General features: G+C 47.6%; 2 protein-coding genes across 7 annotated transcripts in view; one reads left to right on the top strand and one right to left on the bottom strand.

Moving 5' to 3' along the window:
- The window catches only part of mgmt (O-6-methylguanine-DNA methyltransferase), a 135,422-nt gene extending 112,960 nt beyond the window's left edge, over positions 1-22,462 (top strand). Inside the window, exon 7 of the transcript XR_009797425.1 lies at positions 21,534-22,462. The gene's annotated coding sequence lies outside the window, so the exon portion shown is untranslated. The remainder of the gene's footprint in view (positions 1-21,533) is intronic.
- ebf3b (EBF transcription factor 3b) overlaps positions 1-25,623 on the bottom strand; it is a 118,415-nt gene that overhangs the window by 28,656 nt on the left and 64,136 nt on the right. For 4 of the 6 annotated variants that reach the window (XM_061836983.1, XM_061836989.1, XM_061836984.1 and 1 more), the window contains exons 12-13: positions 3,474-3,555; positions 1,498-1,615 (exon numbers count right to left, since the gene is read on the bottom strand). In XM_061836983.1, the coding sequence (XP_061692967.1) occupies positions 1,498-1,615; positions 3,474-3,555 (200 nt within the window). Of the gene's footprint in view, positions 1-1,473; positions 1,616-3,473; positions 3,556-25,623 lie in introns of all 6 variants that reach the window. The other 2 variants (XM_061836982.1, XM_061836985.1) reach the window with 1 other exon arrangement.

Below are 25,623 nucleotides of genomic sequence, written 5' to 3'. Positions count from 1 at the left end.
GAGAGAGAGGGGGGGGGGGAGAAAGAAGGAGGCGGGGGTGGCGTTGTGAAGTAGAACACACACGCAGCCGAGCATCGGGACGGTGTGTTAAAGTTATTAGACAAAAGACATGTTCAACTGCGCGGTTGACAGTCGCTTCTTTTCTCGCTTTTACAGGGTGTCACTCTGATGCTTTGAAGAGTGTGGTGAGGAGCGGAAGAAAGCATGGGTTGGGTTAACCTGTAAAGAACACACACATAAATACATCCACACACACACGCATACACACAGGGGAGGGTCCCGGGGGAGCAGGGGAACATGGAGGCAAGGGCTCAACCTCTTTAATTGCTCTCCTCATTAAGAAACTGGTTGCTAGGCGATCCACACCTATCGTGTCATAAACGCGAAACACACAAACAGAACGTCAGCGAACATAATGACTTTGGTGCTCCGGGCAAGACTTTAATTATTTGATTTTGTTCTCCAGTAGAGGAGTCATTAATAAAGACAAAAACAAATAGATTAGCTTTTTGCCCCGCTAGGACTGGCGGAGTGCACCAAGATATATTAATTGTCTGCTGGTTTTTTATATATATATATATATATGTTTATATTCAGTTTAGTTTATTAGTCGTCGTCAATATATTAAACATTAGATTTGCTTTTGTTGGTAGAACCATTCGGGTCGAGAAGCTCGGTTCACTCACCGTCGTCTATAAACTGTTTGCCCAGCCCATAATTGGCCCTTGAAATGTGAAGATAAGCAATTTGCACAATTGCCTCTCGTCTGTTCACTCCTTTTTTTTTTAATTCTTTTTTTTTTTTTTTTCTTTTCAAAAAGCCTTCATGCGAGTGGAAAGCGTACAGGTCACGGGGTTATGTTTTGTGCATTTTGCTTTTTGAATTTCCCATGGTTTGGTGGTCCTCCTTCTCTCTCTCTCTTTCTCTCTTTTGGCTGTGCAGGCAATCAGTCTATCATATGGAATCAGTTGGAAGAAAAACAGTAAGTTCTGTTTTTCTCATAGGTCACCCCCGCCACCCCAACACACACACACACACACGCTATAAACCCCCCCCCCCCCCCAAAACCCTTTCCCCTTCCTCCCCCTGTTTCTCCTCTCTCACAGCTAAATCTGCAGAACCCAATGACAGGAAATTGACCTCACAGCCAAATTCTTCAGCAATTTGATCATGTTCCACATGAGCTTTTAGGACAAATGTAGGTGCATTAGCAGACCGGGAAGAGCATTGTCAAACTGTTTGCGAAATACAAAATACACCAAGCAACGCACACCGTTTCCGAACACGGCAATCAAGTTGACCAGAAGCGATCTAAAGAGTCTAAAAAATGAAAGCGACGGAGGCAAAAACTAGAGACGCTAATGGACTAGAAGCTACTAGGGCGTGTTCCGGTAGGATGGGAGAAGATGTGGAAGAAACGGCGAGAGAGGGTGAACAAACAAAAGATGCAAAACAAAAAAAATATGTGCCTACCATTCTCCAGATAAGGAGGCGTACCTTCTGAAGGGTCGAGTCTGCGAGCCCTTCGCCCATGCTTGGAATTGTTGTGTACGAACATGTTGTCGGAAACGGCCAGCACGTGGCCGTCCACGTTGACGGTCGTCGATACGACAACCTGCAAGAAGGGAACAACGACATGGTTGGATTTCAAAACAAAGCGAAAAAAAATGTGTACATTTTAAAACGCAACCGCTGGTAAGTGTGTTGCGTCTTTGCAATCGCGCAGCCGCTTTCAAACGCTTTCCTTCGGACGTATCACGTTACCGGCCATTTTGCTCCTTGGCGTCTCGCATTTGTGTACAGCTAATTGACTTTTGAGCCTCCAAAATACATTTCCGTTCAGCCACTCGGCACAACTGTCATCGCGGCTCGAAGCTCCAAATTATTGATCAGCGCGCGCATCTGTTTGAAGATGGAGGGGGCAGCCCTCCTTTTAAAATATTACTGGAGTCATTAGCAGCTGAGCCGTGCACTCTCCCATCACTCAGAAAACATTTTGCTAGGATCGGATTCCAAACCACACTCCCATATTTCATAATGCTTATTTTTGTTGTTGTTTTTTCGCCGACCACATCTCCAAACAGCGAGGCCACATGTGAATGGCTAAAGTGTGTCTGAGCCGGAAACACAGAGCCCCCTCTCAGGTTTGCCTCGCTGGTAAGTGACCTCGCTGTAGCGGTGGAATTTAGGGGGGCGCTTTTTTTCTATTTTTTTTTTTTTTTTTTTTTGGAGTTAGTTTTTGGGACTGGTGGAGGTGGGGGTAAAAGGAGAAGGGGAAGTGAAAGAGCTCCATTCTTTGGAGCAGGTTCAGAGCTGGGCCAAGCTGAGGATGATGGATTAGGCCCTCTCTGGCCTCCAGCTGGTTTTTGGGGGTAATAAGTGGAGTTGAAGGCATTCAGAGTACACAAGTTTGGCCAAAGAAACACCTAGGGAGGAGCATCTGGCAAATCTATTTGGGAGGAAAAAAAAACTCTATTATATGAACTGTTGGAGCCAGAATGGCGGAGACAAGATATACATTTTTGCTTCTCTGAAAAGTGCTGCGCTGCTGCTTCTCGCAACCTTTTGACACAGAAGCGAGACGTGGCGGCTGTCATGCTTCAGTCCACTTTCGCCCTCGGGGAATCCGTGAGGAGGCCTGACGGCGGTGACATCAGGACGGGACACCCTTGTCTCGTCGCTTTCATGTCTGGCTGGCCTTCCTCCTGGATCCAACCCGCGTGCCCATCACCCAGCGAAGACGCCGTCCTCTCGTTTGTCCTCGTCCTGATAGCGCAAATCGCTCTAAACTCCCGCCGATCTCGACTGGACGCGGCGGTGGGCCGGACAGACAGACGCGGCGTTGGGATAAACCAATTATCAATTGGGGGGGGGGGTCGATCATTTCAAGGCTGGAATGCTTGACACGTTAGACGCGGGAAGCAGTAAAATCACTCCGTGGTCATGTCCTTTCGATGTAAATCGCCACATTTTGCCTGCCCACAACAATGATGGTTTTCAGATGGCTGTAAGTGCTACATGTGTATACGCTTAAGTGCGCACATATGTGAGCAAGGCTGCTCGTCGGGGAGAAATATGAATGTGTGTGTGAGCGTGAGAGGGAGAGTGCATGCTCACGCATACACGCAGGTATGAATTTCCGCTGTCAGACAGCTCGTGAGTTAACACTGTTGTTACATGTGCTGGGATGGTCCTCCCCCCTGTGCTGAGGCTCAGAAAGCTGTCAGGAACACAATTGATGGCACCGCTAAATCCTATATCTTTATTTGTGTCAGATGCGATTCCCTTATAAATATTCCGTCCAGAGCACATAAGACAACAAATCCCTGTCCTGTTTTTTTTTTGTTTTGTTTTGTTTTTTTCAACCTCCCCCAGTGCCAATAATAGATTTTAGATTCACGTGCGAGCGCGCGTTGATTTATTTGCGCGACAAGACGGCAGCAGACGCGACGTGTGAAGTGGATTTCACTCACCTGGAATCTACGCATGTCTCGTGGGTTCCCTGCATTCTTCAGACAGTTCTGGTTACACTTGAGGAAGAACTTTAGGAAGAATCTGGAAGACAGGACACAACAAGGGAAAAGAACATTACTTGCGTGGATTCTGTGAAGTACATTTGACGACCATGAGAGTAGTTACAGAGCAAGAGCTGGAGATTTAAAAAAAATAATAATTTTATAGAGATAGTAGTGTTCAGTTTTGAGGTGAGATGTTTTTATTTATTTATTTTTTTAGCAGTTGTATAGAACTGCACTGCATCATACTAAAATACTGCATCCAAAATTCAGTATCTTGCCACTCTCATGTGGCTTTATAAGGTAAGCCAAATATTAGCAAAACCTCTTCGTAAGACGCTGTGCTGTTATTTCACTAATAAACACACGGTCGATCAAATAGTTACTTTTGTCGAGGCAGAATTATAGATACAGCTCTCGTATCGCATTTTAGATCGGGTATCACTGCGGCGAGCGAGCGCCGTCGATCAGCGCAATCGAGCATCCGTTGGAAGGGCCGTTCCGGAATCGATACATTATTTATCCGAATCAACACCATCAGTCTCTTTGTCACCGCCTTCACCTGAGTTCACGGGTCTTTCCCAACACCCATCTGCCGCCAGCACGCGGAAAGTCACTTGATATTCCGCCCACCTCTTTAATCCCAGGGCACCCCTGTGCAATTAAAGTTCTCCTGTTCAATAGGGAAGCAAATGAGGCCCACCTGTGACCAGGTCTTGTTTGAAGAGCATCAGGGATAAAGGACCTAACAAGGTGAGAGCGCGCCACAAAACTTATAGTCCTGTCAGGCAATTAGGCGGACACTCCTGGGACTGCCGTATGCCACACACAGACGCACGCTTAACGCATGCACACACACCCCGTGCACTTGTGGGTGGGTGAGGCAATTACGCCACAAATTACAACCTGGCTAATCGTCTCTGAACAAATGTCACGTCTGAGTGAGATCTGGGCCGGGCTGGTTTGTTAGACGCGCTTTCTCACGGCTCTGGCAGAATTTATCGATAAAGCTCCAGGTCACCCCACCCTTCGCCCAAGAATGGGCCCCACGCATGTGACTTTTGAGACATGGCAACAGTTAAAGGGGGGGTGGGGGGGTGGGGAGATTAACAACGAGGCGACGAGAGCGGCGCGTCCCAGTGACAGCCCATTGTGCCACGTTGCACAACTGCGCAGAGCAAACAATGAAATTGACGTGATTTTCGCAATGTCCCGCCGCGGAATGCTAACTGATGTTGCCGTAAAAAAAATGCTGTGATGTTTACTTTCCCCTCACATCGTGTTTGCATCACTCTCCGCAGTCACTGTGGTTTGTATTGTGCTTGCAAAACGGGAGACCGGACCGTCGGATTACCGTAGATTGCCGTCGCCGTGTCATTGCGCTAAACACGGCGGCTCGCCTGGCACGAGAGGACGCTTTCTCAACACTTAAGACTTTCCTTTTTACCCGGCGGGACGGCGGCCAGCCGTAAATCGGCGTCCGGAATGACCCTCCTCACCCCGGCCGCATTAACGCGCACGCCGCTCATTTCGAAGCGTTCTTCGATAGACTCCTATACCTTGTACTTGGCCCCGCAGGGCCCAGGAGGGAGAGGTGAGGTGAGAAAATATTTTCCCTCCGCATCCGAGGAGACTTGGCTCGGACATCAATAAAAGACGTTTTAACCCGTGCCAGGACGCTGATTGGCCATCGGTGTGCGGCGAGGCCATTAAAAATGCCGACTTGTCATTAGGGCATTTCACTTGATTGTGTTGACTGTGTTTTCGGGTTGCATCTGTTGGCCGATCATCAAAATGACCATTATGTACTCTAATTCCCTGACCCTGTTTTTATTTCCCCAAAGAGTCGTAATGTAGAGCAGCAGACATCTGTGGAAAGCAGACCTGAAATACGACTTTTATTTGTCTGTCGCCTCTCATACAGATTGGGTAAGGCCGAGGCAGTGTGGGTTTTTGCGCCTGGGTGTTTGTGTGCGCCGGCTTCACACACACAATTTATGTCTGAACAAGAGATGGAATACATTTGCCAAACAATGCACTGACTTCATAAAACAAACGCATAACTTTGCGAGTTGGACTTTTCTGGGATGTTTTATTTTATTTTAGTTTTTTACATGCTGTTCTCGCTACCCGAGAGCAAAAAGTAACAAAACAATAAACATGAGAAATTGGGGGTGGATGCTCATAAAGAAGCTCCTTTATGTTTACTGTTATGAAGGCAATTAAGCTCAATTTTGCCGCTAAAAAGATAAGCTTAATTTTCATCGTCCACGGCGGCGGTCCTATAGCATCCATTACGTTTGAGTTGGTTAAGATTCTCCATGAGCGCGGCGCAAATTGGTCCTCCGTGGAAACGAGAGCAATTAAGACGAGGCCCCTCTCTCTCTCCTGCTCTTTTACTTCTTAAATATCTACAGAAGTTTGTGCTCTTGTTTTTGGCACGCACGGAGACAAAAGGAGCTTGTTTAATTGTTTTTTAATGGGATATCAAGTCGTCGCTGCCATTAGATGTTGGCAATGGAGGGCAAAGGGGGATAGCGAGGAAGAATGAACTGCAATTAGGTTTGATTAAAGCTATCCTTCTCAATAATCAGCTGTTCTGACAGGACAGGGGGGCCCTGGTGGCCGCTGAGATGGAGGAAGGTGTTGAGTGATATTAAGGCCAATGAAGGGGATATTAACATGGCTAATTAAAGCTCTTCCAAAGCCGGCAGAGAAGGCTCTCGGCGGACCCGGGCTGGATGAAATAATCGGCCGAGGCAGCTATCAGTTGGAGGTGAGCGAGGACGGGAGGGGAGGGGGCGGGGCGCCGTCCAATCTGAGAAAAGTGCAGATCGGGCTGTGGGAGAGCAAAGATCGACAAAGAGGGGAAGACATCGACGAGAATCGAGGGGAAGACTTTCCGGCGCTTGGCGCCCGTTCTGACATCAAGCGTCTGCGTCGCGCGCCAGTAGAACTGAGAGCTGACATCAGCTTTTATGTCGGCCCTTGCCAGTCACGCCGCTCCACAAATCAACATTAGAACAATCCGGCTCGCGCCTCAGTCTGCAGCAATTAATACACTTCTGCCGTTGTACCTCCGTGCTCGCCCACTGCCGAAGCTACTAATCATGCCATAATGATTTCTCTCCCTCTGGTCAAAGGGGAAATAGATTGTCTCTTTAGTAATGCAGCAGGCTCTGCGCCTTCCACTCCCTGGCTTCACACAGCCGGTAATTGAGGAGAAAAAGGCCAACTTTGGCACTTTGACTGATTTGAGGGCTGCTAGACCCTCTTATCTTTACTCTGATCATTTTAGGCTGACACTCAAAGGAAGACCCATCGCCCTAATTCTAGCTCGCCCTTTCCTATCATCAAACAGAGGGGAAAAAAGAGGGGGGAGAGAAAGTGGTTTAAAAAAAACAAACAGACGAGGTGACGAGGGCCTTCTCTCATTTAAATGGCCGACTTAATTGCCGGGTTGATATCACGCGCGCATTAATGTCCGCCTCTTTGATTGGAGTCACGAGAGCGAATAGGGATAATGTTGCATTATTGAGCGAGGGGCACGCTAGCCGTCAATTTATTTTGTAGATTTAATATATATATTTTTTTTTTTTAAAAAAGAAGCGCTTTCCCTGTCACCTAATACACCGACAGATGGTCAAAAGTATCCATTCGAGTCAGGTATCGACAAGGCTAAGCTCCCGGACTGGTGCCCCGCCACTAATGACTAGCATGCAGTGTCCACAGCCGGCAGCCATGACAGTGAGGTCATCCGCGCGGGGCGGCGAGTATCGATCGCCGGGCCGGCCCCGGCCCATCAGGCCCCAGCTGCCTTCCCAGACTCAATGGGCCCCTGTTACAGGAGCCCCCCTGCAGAAGAAACAGCTCCCGACACCGCGCTACAATCTGCTGACACCAGATCTCTGCGCTGAGATAGTTGCGCGCGGGTCAATAGCATATCGGATTTCCAAAACGCCAGGGTCTTAATGTCAAGCCTCCCGCCTTCTCTACCTACTGCTCCCGTTATTAGGCACTCCACTGAACTGCGTTCAGATCCCTGTTGTGACACGGGAAAAAGAAGAAGTGAGACATTTAAAGATCTTTATCTTCCCACTCGGACACTTATGTATGCAATTCCAAGTGCCCTGGGAGACCGGGGTCAGGTACGGCTGCCGTTTCTGTCCGGGGCTCTTCCGGCTGGATGCTGACTTTGCGCTGATTTTCCCTCGCCTTCGTCCAAGTCGACCACAGCGGCGCATTAACAATATTTGCTCTACCCCTTCTACAAGCGCCCAGGGAGCGACCCGAGCAGATCCGATCGCTTCTTTATCAGCGAACAAGTGCCTTACTATCCAACCTTATTGGGTTTGGGGAGATTAACCCCTTCCGCTCGCGGGACGGGGCGGCAGATGTCGCCCCGATTATTATTGTTCGACATCAAATATCTCAACCGGCGTATCTGCTACAATTTATTGGATCTTTTCAAGCACTTTTTTTTCCTCCTTTTCCCTCTCTCCGCGCTGCTGCTGCTGTTGTCAGTTCATTTTGTTGTTTCATATTTTTTTCATTGCTGCGTGTATGGCGGAGGGGGAGCGTCACAAATAATTGATGCGCTTCCTGCGCGCCCCGTACATGTGGCTGTGTCCCTCCATTCATCCCTCTTTACCCTCTCCTCCATTCGGCCATCCCCCTTTTCCTCTCTAATGGGCAGAGTGGCATTGACATTATTTCACTTGAGGATCCCTCATTCTGTCAATCCCTCTTCATTTACTCCGTGGCTGCAGGACTCATTATGGAAGCTCCTTCTCTCTCTCTCTCTCTCCTCTCTCTCTCTCTCTCTTTGCTACTTTCAGTCATCCTCAGCTCCTGCTCTTTCTCTCCCTCCCTCCCTCTTTCTCTCTGGACACTGTTAGTCTCGTACTGAAGAGAATCGCTCGTCTTCGCAAACAGCTCGCTCGGAGTCGAGGCCCGCTCCTTGCTAGTTCCCTCGCAGGCTCTGAGCGCAAGGTTTTAGTGTCGTCGGTGAAACAAAAGGCGCGCAGCTCCCGCTAAATATCCGTCACCAGCCTAACGCCGCACTCGGAGGCTTGCGCGCCGCGCTCGGCTGCGATGTTTAGCCGCGAGCTTTTCGCCTGCGCCGCCGCCATCCCCTCGCATGGAGATGATGCAGAGGCTGTGTACTGTTGCATGCAGCTCTTTGTTTTACTCTCCGCCGCGTACTTTGAACACAGTGTAACGGGACACAAAAACATCAATAATTCTGCGCTGTTTAGCCTCGAAAATTCCTCTCGCGTATAAACACCGGTTGCGGCCGTTGAGCCCACTTCCAAAATATGTTGAGTATTCGTATATAAATAGCAGATGATGATGATGGAGGTGCCAATTAAAATGATCAGCTGTCAGTCAGTGCAGTGCAGATTTCTGCCAAGGCTGAGCAACCCTCATTTGGATCGGCACCAAATTGAATACCCGCCTCCAGGATAGATGCCTGGATTTTGTCATTAACATCCATGCATTATTCACAAACATCTAAGTCTGGATCAGCACCAAAATGCATTGGGTTCTTCCTTAGCCAAGCCCCAACCTATCTACATTTTTTTTTCCCGTTTAATCCTGCTGATTAAAAAAAAATGCTCAGGTAGCTAATAGGGGTGAGACAAAGTATCTGCTAACAGTTATCTACACAGCATGTTCGACGGAGTTCCTTCCGTTCCTAAAACGATCGTGCACATCATAACGCTCCGTATTCTATCCCTAAAGGCAAAATTGCTAGTTCATTATTGCCTAACTGATATTCTTAAAGCACTGCATTTTCAACCTAAAACCCTTTAATTTTCAGAAAAGCAGACGGTGCGCTTTATAATCCGGTGCGCCTTATACATGGGATCAATGTCAAGCCTTTAGCGCAGCTCCATCTAATGGATGCATAACGTAACCCCAGCCTCTCCTGTACCGTCTATTCTGTGCGCCTTATATATGAATTTTTTTTTTTACAATAGGCCATTCGTTGAAGGTGCGCCTGATAATGCGGTGCGCCTTATAGTGCGTAAAATACGGTAATACTAGCTGGGTGAACGACATCACTTCAAGACATCATTTATTATTTTTAATTAATCCGCTACTATGCCCACCCTAAACAGTGCTGATTATAATAATTAGGTATTTAAATCTGTATTCTTTATTATATGTTGCAAATGATCGCTATATCAATTGGCAGGTTTCCTCAGCATTGCAACTATGTGTTTAGCTGGACAGCAAAGAGGCATCTCCCGGTCATTTTTTTTTTTTTTTTTTTTTTTTTTTTGGCCTCCAGAGCAGAAAATACGGTGCTTTTTGATTAGTGGTCAGCTCCGGAGCTCGGGGCCCTGAGGAAATACCAGTCAGCGCCTCCCCGCACTCGTCCGACGGAAGATAAGCGTGTGTTAGAGTGAGCTGCCCGGGTGAATAGTTGTATTTAGGGTGTCGGGCGCAGGGGTTCTGGAAGGCTCCACAATGGGAGCCATACAACGTTGGTCTCCTGTGGTGGCTGAGAGTGATCAGTCCCGGGCAAGAGCGGAGGAACGCAGCTGTACGGGGAGCCCCAGCAGGGGGGCTTTGGACATTTACTCAGCAGCTATTTTGGACGCTGCTCATATTTGCATGTGCCTGCATGTGTATGTGCTGTGGTCCTGTGAGTCAGTGCTTTTTTTTTTTCCTCCTACCTCCCCCCCCTCTCCCACTCCTTTTTTTTTTTTCCCTGCTGCTGCTGTCCGTCCATGCATGCCCAAACGTGTATGAGTGTATTTCGACATCATATTATTACTAATGTATAATACATACATCCAAAGTGGCTGTCAGGACTGGTCAGCCATCATAAAACATGAGGCAGCCACTCTGCCATTGCCGCCACATTAACGCGTTCACAAAAAAGAGGGGCGGTGGGGGCTGGTGGGGGGGGGTGGAACAGCATTTGGACTGTCATGTAGGCAAAGGGGGGGGCGGGCGGTTGGCGAGAGAGACAGAAAGACAGCGAGCGGCTCGGCGCTTAAAGCTAACAGGTAACCTTTCTGTGCACCTAGGACAAAGGCGGGGAGGGGTTTTGGGGGGGGGGGGGGGAGAAAATGTCAAATTAAGAGAGGCCAGGCAGAGAGACGTGGCTGCCATATTTGTGTGAAAGCCCAGTGCTGTTGGCAGCAGAGATGGCTGCTTTCTGATTCATCTGGGGCCGTATGGCAAAGCTTTGTCAGTCTGTGCGAGGTATAAATAATTCAGGGTGAGAGATGGCAATTACAGGGCCCTGCACAACCAAAATGAATATTTTATAAGGACTAAAACTGCCCTGGAATGAATCACACACATGGAGTCACACACGTACACACCAGTACGTCACCCATTTGTGTGCACACAACATATAAGTGAATGTGCACACATAGAAACCCCCCCCCCCTCCAAAGCACACCCGGCCACCCCCCTCGCCCCTCTAACATAGATGTTGTATTGTTGACATTACAACTATTATATGATCTAAACCCTGCGTTAGGACTTAATGATGTTTAATATGCTTGGATGGTGGAAGAAATTTGTATTTCCGCTTTCACCATCACAAATATGTTTGCAGTTTTTGCTAGTTAGTTTTATTGTTGTTGTTTTTTTTGTTGTTGTTGCTGTTTGTCCTTAGCGCCTCTGCAAAATTAATTAGCAACAAATGAAAGCGCAAAGCCCTGTCAATAAATCCCAAAGATCAACATAAAGAAAGTCTCCCGAGGACGCCTCAGCTTTACTTTTGACCCTGTAAATATGGTCTTTGTGTGTATGTGTGGGTGGGGTGTTGTGTTGTGAAGGGGAGGAGGGGGGGGGTAGCTAAATGCTAATGGGAAAAGATTAAACCCGTTCGCCGCCTGGAGCATTTACCTCCAAAGGGTTTTGTCTGTCAGGTTTCCTGCAAAAAAAAAAAAAAAAAACTCTGTCTTTATAATGCAGGGACAAAAAATAACATTGTTCCCCGGTCCGGAGGAGCGCTGGGACTTGCTTGAATGGCCATTGTGTGCACCTCGTAATGATACCTTAGCTTTTGTGCGCGGGAGGCCAGGTAGAGCTGTGTGACATCGGCGTCACACAAGTGCCTCTCTGTGCCCACGTTTGCGGGGGGGGGGGGTTTTCGTCCGCGGTGGGAAAAAAAGGGAGCGGGGACAGATAATAAACAGGGGTCGGTTTTTGTGGCCCTCGGACAGTCTCAAAAGTATCTCGTTCAGGAATGATTACCAACATTTTGTGCCGTCTCCGTGGATCCTTAAAAAGTTGTGCATTTGATTTGGCACCTTATCCTTAATGTTTATATTTAGAGATATTAAATGTTCATCAGACACAAACAACATTGCTACATTTTGAACGTCGTGTGTACTGTATGTATGTAGGAATGTATAAATTGAGTGTAATGTAAAAAGTGATTTTTTTAAAAAAAATTTTCAAGGTTTTTTAAGATTTTTTCAATTTACCTACTGTGCATTCACTATAAAAAATAGTACAATTTTAATCTTTAAAATGTATCATTTCATGTTTTAGTCAAATATTTTGATTGAATTTGAGCCTCACTTTGAATTGAATTTGTCTTAAAAAAAAGTTGTGGAAAGTCTTTTTTCTTTTTGGGCATTCAGACATTTCTTAATCCCTTCAGGTTGGTGCAAATATGGATTGATAGATAAATGTTGATTTCAAATTTGTTTGGTACAGTCTTTACGCCGGATGCCCATCCTGACACAGCCCCTCACGTAGATAAATGTTGATTTTATTTTTATAATTTATCATTATCGTGTGGAAAAAATGTAAAGCCAAAACTCACCTGTTTATGCTACATAAAACGGCAGAATTATTAATCGAGATGGTTCCATTGAACCAACCAATCCACTAAATATCAATTTAAATAGACACAAATTTTAAAATTTAAATAAATTAAAAACAGCAAAAGTGATGTCCAAAATACACAACAATTTACGTCGCCGCGGCACTTAGAAGATGTTCAAAAGCAGGCAGTTGTTATAATTTGAGGGGGACAGGTGTATTTAAAAAAAATCTTTGTGAGCATCTGGAAAATATGAGCGTAGCGGTTGTTCTGATTCCAGGTAGCAAAACATTTTTCTGTGAGCATCACATTCTGAAGGGATGACGTAATAGCAGGATGTTGCTTTTTTTTTTCCTTTTCCGAACGGGAATGTATTTGTCAGTCCAAAGGGAGGATGGCAAAGCCTCAGAGGGAGGAGACACCCCAAGCATGAAGGCGCCGACTGCGTGTGTTGCCCAAAAGTGACAGGCAGGCAAATGCTAAGAGAAGGCTTCTTCCGCGGCGAAGCGCGCTGTTAGCGATACAGCTAGCTGCCGTGTGAAGACGCCTGACAAAGCCGTAGCGTGGCGTGTCTCGCCCCGTTTGTGACTTTTCAAAGAGTGTGATTTGCAAATCACATGAGTCTGTGGGCATAGACCGGGCATGTAAGTGCGGTGAATAAAAGCCCCCCGCCGCCCCACTCCCTGCTCCGTCGAGGGAAAGCCTCGCTTGTCAGCCCGCTTCTTTGTCAGGAAGCTGACACATAAATAGACAGTGTTTTGCCACTCACTCCTCCCCGCCTCGTGTACACAGGAGGCGCGCGTCTGCCAGGTTGGGTGGCTTTAGGGGAGGAAATTGTTGAAAGACGCCCTGCCGCTTCTCGGGGCGATCACTGCAAATATCGCGGGCCACTTCAGAGCGCCTCAAACAACAAACAATAGGGGTTGATGTGTAACCAGATAGGAAGGGGAAAAAAAACAGATATCGGGTAGCTGGGTCGAAAGTGTCACTACAGGGCCCATTTTTCATGCAAATTACTACTAATGAGCTTCCTGAAATCTGACTAATTATATCAAAGTGATTTCTTTAATTAGTTTGTAATAACTCCGCGCACACATACACGCGAGGGTCGCAGTAAACAGATTAAGCTATATGGAGCTAGCAATTTGTCACACTTTCTACGAGGTACCGTGCAGCTGGCGCTAATGTCGCTTTCTGCAAAAGGCCCAATAAGTACGTTGGTTTAAGAGATATAAATACGTGCCCGGAGATTATTACGGAGTGTTTCCACAATGGGAACGTGCGCACGCGTAGTGGCTCTCAGTAGACTGCAGACCTTGCTTGCCAAGTTGAAAAAAGAAAGTCCGGCTCTCTTCATCAGAAGCTCCGCCACCAGATTTTCTCGTCTTGCAAGTTTCACAAACAATTATCTTTGGCAGTGATATCCAAGATACTAAACTATGGAACACATCCCACGATAATCAGCATGTTTTTTTTTTTTGTCAAATCATCCATTTTTAAATATTCTCATCGCTGTCCAAGTCAAACGATGTAACCAGTCAGTGGTCCTCGGTACGCTAATTCATCGCTCACCGTTTGGAACTTCAAAACATCGTAAACAGACAACCCTTTGTAAAAAGTAAAAAATAGTTCTTTTCTTGGAAACTTCTCTAATATTATTCCTTGACCCGCATACAATTTTAAGCCCAAAACAAGCAACAATGTTCCCTTCAAACGATCAAACGATGCTAAGTACTGTGGTAACTTAGTGTGCCGCGTGACCACGTAAAGCAAAGCAAAGCAAATTTATTTGTAAAGCGCACTTCATACACGTGGTAACTCAATGTGCTTTACATGATTAAAGGCATTTGAAAACAATGAGATAAAACATAAAAACAATAAAAATGACAAACAAAATATTTTTTTTAAAAAAGAGAGACAATTCAAACCGCATATAGTGCTAGTAATATGATCAAAAAGTGGATATATTCTTAAAAAGCATGAGAAAAAAGAAGAGTTTTCAAGCTGGATTTAAAAACATTCCCACTTGGGGCTGACCTCACCTCTGTTGGCAACTTATTCCACTTGTGTGCATCATAATAGCTAAATGCTGCTTCACCATGTTTGCTTTGGGCTCTGCGCTCCACTATTTGACCTGAGTCAGTCGATCTCCGAGCCCGACTGGGTTTGTATCCCGTAAGCATTTATTTCATGTATTCAGGACCTAAATCGTTTAGTGATTTATAGACCAGTAGCAAAACTTTAAAATCTATTTTAAAGCAGACTGGAAGCCAGTGCAAGGACTTTAGGATTGGAGTTAGATGCTCTGACTGAGCGGCAGGTGTTTAATACTCTTTTTGGGAGTCCAATCAGAAGACCATTACAATAGTCAAGTCAACTTGAGATAAAAGCATGGATGAGCTTTTCCTGGTCTGCTTGAGACATCCAAGACTTCACTCTAGATATGTTCTTCAGATGGTAGAAGGCAGTTTTTGCGATTGTCTTGATGTGATTGTTGAAAGTCAGGTCGAAATCAATCAGAACGCCAAGGTTTCGGACTTGATCTTTGGTTTTTAAATATAGAGAGTCCAGGTGTTTACTTACGGCGATCCTCTTTTCTCTATTGCCAAAAACAGTTGTCTCAGTTTTGTTGTGATTTAGTTGGTCATAAACAGAGGACCCCTAAGTATGCTCCGGCAAAGATGACGCTATTAAGGACCCGGAGCCAAACGCGTTTTCGATGAGTAAAAGACAACAACATCACGTTTACCGTCCACTTTGCACCTCCGGCTAATCCCGCAACATTCTCCGGGCCCTTTAAAAAGTAAAAACATCTAACGCGCCGGCGGTCACAGGAGAACACGCCCGATTACGATCTTTCTGATACCCTCAATCTGCACGCCGATGGATTAAACATTCAATTTGTTAGCCGTCCGGACCGCCGCCCAGGTTCGCCACTTACCATACAAATGGAAAACCCGCTAGTAATCTATTAGCCCGCCTGGCCTGACACTGTATTATGTTGTATTTGTATTATATTTACTTCAGGGAAATTAGGATTCAAGTCATATTTATCTTGGTGTGGAAATGTGTGTCTAAATGGAAATCACCTATAACGTGAGGCAGGATGCAGAGCCATACTAATGTGATCCGTGAACCGTGCGATTTAGTCACCCTCGCTGGATGCACTGTGGGCTCATTCTACATATCAAACATGCTCTCCCCCTGTTAAAGCCCCCCCCCCCCCCACACACACACACGCGGAGCCCCCGATGCTGTTTGATAATTATTACGCTCACATTACAACACAAGACCTTGCCTGTGGAGCTGAAGGAGGCGCCCCCCCCCACCCCACACCACCCCCACCATCCCCGCCCCCCTCCCAGCACACGGACGCACGCACACTCGTTGTCATATACAGTAGTAAACAGCTTCCCAGTAAGCTGTTTGCACTTGACTGCCCGCTCTAGGAAATAAAAACAAAGAGCAAATTGGGGGGTTTCGCGTCTGAGTGAATAAATAAGGTTGTTTTACTCACAGAATGCATTACCTTTAAAAAAAAAAAAAAAAAAGACGGCGCCCGCTAATGCACCCGGGCCTTTTCATTCGACAAACAAAAGCCCAAATTAGGAATTAAAAACACTCGCATTGAGATAACGGCATTAGCCCGACGACGTCAATGCGGGGGGAGGAGGAGGAGGAAAAAAAAAAGAAAGGAAAAAAAAAAGTTGGACGGCATCCACGTCGTTCCCATGCTTCCATTGTTACGTTAAATTGCAATATTAATCCCAGCTCAAGGCGCGGTACTGTAGCTTTGTATGCGGCGCACTCGAATTATGCCATTGAAGTAATTGATAGTGATTCCGCCATTGAAGGTACTAATCCCGCGATTCGGTTCGTCTCGCGCCGTGCCATTTACCGCCAGATGTTTCCAGTTTGGGGGTAATCAATAAAGAGGGAATAAAGATTGGCATTCACAATACTCCTCCTGACAAGCTCCAGCCGCATGTTTGTCAAGCAAATTAAACACACTTAGACTTTTCACCTGCTCCGGCGACGCCGCCGCATATGGCCGTGAAGTTAAAAATAAGAAAGTGTGCATACATTACCATGCATAATGCACAACTCCCTCCATTTAATATGCAAATTTTTGTAAAATATTACTGAATACCTTCTGTTCGGAGTGAATAAATTTGAATTGCAATTAGAATAATCTTGTATAATTAATGAAAACTGTCAATTTTGGTTCCGAAGTAATTTGATTAGCATGTTGATAGGACACTTATCAAGTTCAGTAAACTGTTAGATTAGGACGGTGAAGGAGGGAAGAAAAAAAAAGAGAGAGAGAGAGATATTCTAAGGATATTTTTCTCAGCGGTTCTGACATTTTCCCTCGCCGTTGTAAACAAAGACGGGGAGCTGGCAAACTTCCTAAACAGAGGCAGGGAGGGCTGGAGACGGGGATCCTTTCGTCCACAGTGGAGCTCATCCTCGCCGCCGCTACCCCACCCCACCCCCTTGCCCCCCCAGCCAAGTCCGACTTTACGGTCTCCCTTTCGCGCGCCATTTGTAGTGTTCACATTGCACGGGTTTAAAAACAGCTCGTGTTTGCGGGCTATAAATGCAGACTCCCTTCGACGGGAATCCCCCCCCCCCCCCGCCCCCCGCCCCGCACACACACGCACGGCCGCCCTGCAGACAGCCCACCCCGGCCTGCAAACTCATCCGAGAGCGGCGCTCTATTAACGATAGAGCGAACAACAAATTGATGCGCGCCATTGTTGTCGGGCATAAAACATAACCATCTGTACCGTCTACACATGAACAGAGCCGCTGACCTCCTTTTCCCCTCTTTCTCTGCTCATTAGCTATCCTCAACCTCTTTCTCCGCTGCTTTCACTTTTCAAAGCCCCAAATGAGACCTAAATCGCTCGCAATACAGGTTAGCTTGAGGAGGGAGGGGGCGGGGGGGGATTTGCGGGGAGCGGGGGCAACATCTGTCGCGCTAGGTACCCGCTCGCAGCTCGGGGTATCTCCTGCGAGGAACTTTGGGGATGTTTAATTCATAAACGCTGTCATCCATGTAAACCTCCTGATTTCATAATGACTAACTCTTGGTGGTTTAATTAATTTAATAATGCCTTTCAGAAGCCATAAATGAAAGGGCCTCTGAAGTGGCGCATTAATTAGCCGGCGCCCGGGCTAGTCGCTGTCAGACTGGTGGCTGTCAAGAGGGGTGGGGGGAGGGGCGGGGCGGGGTACGAGGGTGGGCAACGGCTGACGCGCCCGGCCGAGGGGGCGGCGGGGGGGCGGGGGTCACGAAGGTCGTGCCAATCACGCTCCTCGCCGCACCTAATGAGTCATAATGCGTGCGCTCGGCAATACACGAGAGCGAGGCGGGAAGGGGTCAACCTATGGTCATGTCCGTAATTCGCCGGGACAACAAAGTATTTACATTGGCGGTAATAAGCAGCCGGGTTATGTCGCCGCTTGTATTTACACGCCCCCCCCTGCCCCCCTCCCCGTTTGCTTTAATTGCAATCGTGCGGCTTCCTTCCTGACCAGGTTGTAACGTTAAATAAATCAAAGTTCATTAAAAAAAAAAAAAAAAAAGGCAGTCTTGCTCTGAAATCATCACAGAAAGACGAGATGATATTCGGGGCGCATCTCATAAGGAGCTTGTTTTCCTTTCTCACATTTTCGTAAACATGAAGCGGCGGCGGTGGTGGAGCAGGAGGAGGATGCTTGTGTCTGTCCATTTATTACCATAAAAAATCAGCTGACTGAAGTATCTCACTATCCGAGCGGGCAATTAACTGTTTTGAGAGAACGCGTAATACGGGACTTTGTAATGGTATCATTTGGAGTCAAGGCACAGATGCGCCGTGCGGAGCCATACTGTAATTAGAGAGAAACGCTGTACAGGTTTTCCACTAATTAGCAAATTATGCCGAAAATAGCATCAAGCTAATTAACAGTTATTATGGCATTTTTGAAAGTATGACTTTAATTAGCAAAGTCCTGACGCAGGCAATTTCAAACTCGTCTTGGAGGAGATGAGGAAGAAGGCGGGGTTGGCTTTAAAAAAAAAAAAAAAAAAAACGAACACGGGGCATGATCAAGAAGATACCCAGATTATTATGATGCCGTCAGAAAGTGGAGGGGGGCGGGGGAAATGGGGGTGAGCTTTCAGGCGAGGCTTTTGTGTGTTGTGTCTGAATCTCCATCCAAATGAGGGGACATGTGTGCCGTGCCACGTTTGCCAAGAGGAGCACCGGGTGCCCGGTGTCAGGTGGCAGCGGCGAAGGCGGCGGCAAGCTCAGCTGGTGCCCGCAGCCACTCGCTTATTCTACTCCGCTGCACATTAAAGGAGCTCTCGAGTGGAGCCAAGCGACGCCGGGCCGGCCAACCCCGGCGACAGCACTCCACCGGAGCCGCGCTTCTGGGCGGGCGCCCACCTTGCCACCGACGAGCGCGATCAATCCCTCTCGGTTTTTTTTTTTGTACGACTATTTCTCCGCGTCGGAGAGCCATTAATTGTTGATGGGGCGCGCGTGTGCGGTGTTTGGTGGGGGGGTGGGGGGCGGGGGGCGAGACGTGCCTTGAAAGGCACCTGCAAACGGCGCCTTTTTGAAGAGGGGAAGTGTCGCAAATGGAAGCGGGGCGAAGAAGAAAGAGCGAGAGAGAGGATTGGAGGAGCGGGGAGGAAGAGAGGAAGAGGAGGAGAGCGGGGGCCGGACTGAAGGCGCTTTGAAGGCCCGGCGAGCGAGCGAGAACAGAAGTGTGCCTAGCCCCAGGCAGCCCGCAGCTCAGGCCCATTAGCTACACTGACCTTGCCCGCGCCTTTGTCTTTGTGCTCTCCTCCCGCTGCTTCCCCTTCTCAAGCATTCCCTTTTTGTTGTTTCCGAGCGAGATTGGGAAGGGGGCCATATCTTTCTGCTTTCGAAACCCCCAGCCCACACCCTCCCTCTTCAACCTGCCTCGCGCACCACCCGTCAACCGCCCTGACACGCACCGAGCCCGGCGCTCGTGACACCACCTCTGTCTGCTCTGACCACAACTTGGCTGGAGTGGTCGGAGACCCCCCTAACCCCACCCCCGCCGCGCCGCCTCCTCCTCCTTTTCCTCCTCCCCCTGAAGGACCCTCTGGAGGAAACACCAGGGGGGGTTGGGGGGGGGGGTTGCTGCATACGTGCACCCACTCCGGGCAGCCTGCCTCTTTATTGCCTGCCTCTCATTTGAGAGGATGGCGCCCGTCTGCCAAGTTTTGACACCGCCACATATGGCCTCCTCCATCAATCGGACTAATCAAGCATCAAGGGGAGGCAGGACCGGCTTAATTGCCAGCCAGATATAGCCGCTCTCGCTTGACGTGCAACTGAAATAGAAGCAGGTCTGAGGAGGCTTGACGAGAGATGAATTAATACGCGGCCATTGTTTCCAAGCGTGGCGCAAGCCGAGGAGGTTTCGAATGCCCGGATTTCCGCGAAAATCAGAACGCCTCGAAGTCGGTCATGTGTTCAGTACCGTAAATATTTCTACGAGAATCATTTCGGGAAAAATAAAATCATTCAGTTGGTATGTAGACTCTAGACCAGGGCTCAGCAACCTTTTTGAGGCTGAGGGCTACTTCGTGAGCACCGGTCGTACGAAGGGCTACGTGACCTGTTTGCGGCAAATTTTACAGGTATTTTCAAATTTTAATTCACGTAAGCAAGTCACATTCAGAATTTAAAGCACAAATAATAGTAACAATTTGTTGCCTGTGGTATTCTTAGAACATACATGGCGGGCTACCATTCGCCCGCGGTCACCGCATTGGTGACCCCTGATCTTGACCATTGTACACGATCTTGATTGGCACGAGCCATTTTTTTAAAAACTGATAGAAAGACAAATGCTGGTGTATGTTTTTACCTCAGAGCATAAAGATTCAAAAATGCTGTACCGTCTACGTCTGACCGGCCCTAGGAGACTGGCAAAATCAAAGAAGAATTTCTTTGGGTCCAAATTCTTCTTTTCCGGGACGGATGAGGCTCGCTATATCGTACAAACAATTCAAATTTGCTTCTTAGTGGCTGGGAATGCAAGATGACATCACAGCAATTGGACTGGACGCGCTACTACGCTCTTTAAGCGGGAACTTGTTTAACGTTGGAACTGTGAAATGAATTTGCGGCACAGTGGATCGGCTGGTTAAGTGTTGGCCTCACAGTTCTGGGGACCGGGGTTCAATACCGGGAGTTTGCATGTTCTCCCCGTGCCTGCGTGGGTTTTTTTCCCAGGCACTCCGGTTTCCTCCCACATCCCCAAAACATGCAACATTAATTGGACACTCCAAATTGTGATGTGATTGTGAGTGCAGCTGTTTGTCTCAATGTGCCCTGCGATTGGCTGGCAACCAGTTCAGGGTCTACCCCGCTTTCTGCCCGTGACCCTTGTGAGGATACGCACCAAAGAAAATGGATGAATGGTTGGATGAAATGAATTCCAACCCATTCATCCATTCCATTCTAATCCATTTTGTTGTAATACGGGACAATATATTGTATTGTGCATATCGTATTGTCCATTCATCCATTTTCTTTGCCGCTTATCCTCACGAGGGTCGCGGGGAGTGCTGGAGCCGATCCCGGCTGTCAACGGGCAGGAGGCGGGGTACACCCTGAAATGGTTGCCAGGCAATCAGGGCTAATTGTATTGTATTGTATAAAATTGTATAAAACCATAATAAAATCAAATGTAAAATACTGCTGAAACAATCTTTTTTTTTACTTGACTCAAGCTGCAACGTATCCAAACCTGTCACAAAGAAAACACCAAAGCGATCAACTGATCTAACACTCAAACGAAAAACTCAGACGTTGAGACAGCTCTAATCATGTCCAAGTACCACTGAAATTAGTTACCGAGTATATTTTGCCACTCAAGAAAACGTACTCAACACTAGTCCATTATGGTGTCTAATCCGATGTCATTTTACTCACAACCACCAGCGAGCAGATTGCCATTGCTAGCTTGCGCTAGCGTGCCTGAATCATTATCGCTTCCAAATCTGGCCGCCGTTGGTGTAGATGTTTCCCCGCTATTGCAAATATTGCCTTAATGTAGCATCATCCGCTCGTTAATAAGTTTGCGTTATACGTGCGTGCTGTTTTGCTACCTCCGGTTAGAGAAGTGTTCAGTCAGTTGTCGGGGAGGGAGTTTGATTTCTTTTTTTTTTTTTTTCCACGCAGGCTGCGGCGCTCTTCTCCTCTAGAGTCCTTCAGGCATTCTGTCTGCCTCTCCCAACTTCCTGTACCCCCCCCCCCAACTGGGTTAGCAGCCAGAGAATAACTTAGCACACAGAATGAGGAGGCGAGATCAACAGCGGTGATCCATTCATCTCGAGTTTCTCCCGTCACTCACCCGCTTCCGTTTGTAAACACGGAGGCTCCGCGGTCAGAATGGCCTTTTGTCCGGCGTGTACTTTCGCCGCGGCTCCTCTCATTCAACTTCAAAGGTAACAAGTGACAGATGTCTGTCTCGGCGCCGCCTTCGCCGTACGCCGGGGCGCTGCGATAGCATCTGGCCTGAATGTCAAACTGTGAATGTTGCCCGAGAATGCGCCGCCGCTTATGCCAATCTCATTGTTATTAATGTCAGGGACGCTGCCTACAGAGGTGTTTAAGATACCACCCGCGGTTCGCGTCGGGGGAGCGCTCGGGGAGGGCGCCTGTGCCAAAAGTGTCAGTTAATAAACCACATATTAATATTGGAAGATGATAAAAAAAGAGGGAAAAAAGTCAATTAAAATGCAATTGGCTGATTTAAGATTTAGAAGTACTCCTTCCGTCGCCTTTCCCGAAGTTTGGGTCCGATTAGTGATTATTGCGTTGTCATCTGGCACAGTTGTGAACTTTCTTAGCGGAGACTCGTAGGCGTTGCCACAAGTGGTTGTTTTTTTGTTTTTGTTTTTTTTGCGCCATAAATCTATTTTATTTGGATCGTGTTCAAATTTGGTGTGTCGGTATCAGCGCTTGAGATCTCCCCAAAGGCCAGAAATGGCATCAATTCCTGCCAAAACGATGAATGTTCGAGTCATTGAAGATTTGAAATTGGCCATAGGTGGGAATTGGGCCCGTGAATGGTTGTTTTTGTTTATATGTGCCCACACACATCCGTGCTCGGTACTTTTAACGTCCTCGCACGTGCGCACGGTTGCAGATGACTTTCAGCTGTTTAACGAAAGATAAAATTACAAAATGAGACCACCTAAGACGACTTCAGCTCCTGATTTCACACACTAGGCCACGCCTCTTAAAGGTACACCACCACATCCTATCCATCCATTTTCTTTGCCGCCTCTTCTCACGAGGGTCGCGTGGAGTGCAGGAGGCGGGGTACACCCCAAACTGGTTGCCAGCCAATCGCAGGGCACACAGAAACAAACAATCACGATCACACCTATTGGCAATTTAGAGTGTCTAATTAATGTTGCATGTTTTTCTGGAGGATGTGGGAGGAAACCGGTGTACCCACCCAGAGAAAACCCACGCAGGCACGGGGAGAACATGCAAAGTCCACACAGGTGGAGCACACCCTGAACTGGCTGCCAATCGCAGGCCAGACAGAGACAAGCAATCACACCTAGGGGCAATTTAGAGTATCCAATTAATGTTGCATGTTTTTGGGAAGTGGGAGGAAACCGGTGTGCCCGGAGAAGACCCGCGCAAGCACGGGGAGAACACGCAAAATTCCACACAGGCGAGATCGAACCCGGGTCCTCAGAACTATGAGGCTAACGGTTTACCGGCTGATCCATCCACTGTGCTGCCCGCATCATATCCAACACACCAATTTTTTTAATATAAAATTGCCATTTGTCTTGACTAGAAACTTTTCGGAGGGTTTGAAGAGATTAACAGACTTCAGTATACAAATGAAGGGTCGAGTCAAGGTATTGCTGAGTTCAACGTTTCATATTTTCCCCGCTAAAAGTCGGCATCATCAATTTTGACACCTTTCGGGCTCTCGGCGAGCAACAATCCGAAAAAAAAAAAAAAAAAAAGTCTTGGAAAATATGGGCCGCAGGTCACGAAACCCGAAACGTGAACAGCGCGAGTTGAGCGGGATTAAAGCGACTCATTGAAGTTGAAAAGCAGGAAAGAAAAAAGGGCGGTTGCGTTTTTTTTTCTTTTTTTGAGCCGCTAATCACAGCACGCCGCCTGGTTTGTTTAACGTTTTCTCACCGCCGCCGCCTGCTTGTGGTATTTACATGTTTAATTGAGAAGTGTGCTGCCGTTTCTTCTGCCCATCTGCTGAGTCCCTTCCTCTTATCAGCCTCATCCCTCAAACTGACATCTCTCCCACTCTGCATATCTCGCGCCACTTCTGCGCTAACTCCTCTCCTCCCGCTCGTCCCTCCGCAGCCTGTCAGGGCCCCGGATATGAGTAATGGCGTCGCCTTTTGCCTCGAATCAAACGCGTAAGTCGAGGGAAATAACTGGAGTGAGGAAATGCTACACGGCGGCGGCGTGAAACTTTCGCTTCCCGTGGTCTGATTTTTTCTTTTTGTTTTTTGTTTTTGTGCAATTATTATTATTATTCCGCCTCCTTTTTAGCCCACATCTAAATCACCACCTGTCACACGCAACATGTGTGTCATTGTATCCCCATCAGCGTGTTTCATTGTACACGCAACCACCTCTGAAGAGCTGCCTCTTATCAGTGGAGTGTCAGAAAGACCCCCCCCCGTCCCACTTGCCCCCCCTTCCCTCTCTTCATTGCCTTTTCCAAACTGATTTTTCTATTAAGAGCAGCGTTGTGTCCCCGTGATAGCTCGCACCCGGTTTCTCCACTTCATCATCCGTAATCCCAGTAGGCGTCAATGGACTCCTTTAGCGGCGCCGTCCGCACCGACGGCTTTGTCGCCGGGCGCCGATGAGAACGAGCTAAATGAGAGGGACAATCTGAAGAATTCGCGCAAAGTGACAGGAAAAGGCCCGGTCGGGCCACAGCCATATCGTGTACAAAGACGGCTTTTGATTCGCCTTCAGCTCCTGCTACAATATTATTATGCTTATTTATACTAATTACACATTGACATTCAACTGAGTGAATTATACATTTTTTTTAACCTCTGAATGTTTTGAACTGGCAGCACGGTGGCGCAGCTAGAAAACGTTGGCCTGACAGTTCAGAGGACCCAGGTTCAATCCCGGACCCGCCTGTGTGGAGCTTGCATGTTCTCCCCGTGCCTGCGTGGCTTTCCTCCGGGCACTCCAGTTTCCTCCCACATCCCCAAAACATGCAACATTAATTGGACACTCTAAATTGGCCCTAGGTGTGATTGCGATTGGCTGGCGACCAGTTCAGGGTGTACCCCGCCTCCTGCCCGTTGCCAGCTGGGATCGGCTCTAGCACTCCTGCAACCCTTGTGAGGATAAGCAGCTAAGAAAATGAACGAATGGATGTTTTGAACTCCTGCAACATAGTTGAGACCGAATCAATTGGCGCGCTCCGTTTTGTCGATTTATCCATCAGTCCGTCGACAAAAATATTAAAAATATTAGTGATCCCTCCGTTGTTGTGTTCATAAGCTTAGTTGTTGGCGGGTGGGGGGTGGGGGGGGGGTACAGACTCAAACAGTACGAGTCCATTTGCCTCAATTCAACCAGTGCGGATTACGACAACCTGGATGTCTGGCAATTATACACAGACATAAAGACATAAATATCAATATATATTTATTGATTGATGCAGCACGGTGGGTATCAGCTGGTAAAGCATTGGCCTCCCAGTTCTGAGGACACGGGTTCGATCCCGGAGCCGCCTGTGTGGAGTTTGCATGTTCTGTTTGTCTCTATGTGCCCTGCGATTGGCTGGCGACCAGTTCAGGGTATACCCCGCCTCCTGCCCGTTGACAGTTGGGATAGGTTCCAGCACTCCCCACGACCCTCGAGAGGATAAGCGGCGAAGAAAATGGATGGATGGATATTGTGATGCTAAGTCTAAACAGGCTTACACAATTATGATGACAAAATATTATTGTATTATCTACTCCATTCGGTATCATTGTAATGAGATATACAGTAGAGTTTTTTTCATGTGTATAAATAATATGTGCTTTGAATTTTTGTTTGCAATCGTACCGAGCGCGGCTTTGAATATTTTGTGCCATAACGCCGACGAGCATGCCAACAGCCCGCCGCCATCTTTCTCTTTTAACCCGAGCAGTCGAGGCAGATGGCCGCCACGCGCCGGTTCAGTTCGGGTGGAACCTGCGTACCCTTTTCTCGCGATTTCGACGCTCTATAAATAACCCGCCTTGAATGCAGCAGAACA

The sequence above is a fragment of the Syngnathoides biaculeatus genome, chromosome 12 (genome assembly GCF_019802595.1).
Source record: "Syngnathoides biaculeatus isolate LvHL_M chromosome 12, ASM1980259v1, whole genome shotgun sequence".
Taxonomy (NCBI): domain Eukaryota; kingdom Metazoa; phylum Chordata; class Actinopteri; order Syngnathiformes; family Syngnathidae; genus Syngnathoides; species Syngnathoides biaculeatus.
The sequence above is the reverse complement of the archived record's forward strand: the minus strand, read 5'-3'. Positions and strand labels throughout refer to the sequence as shown.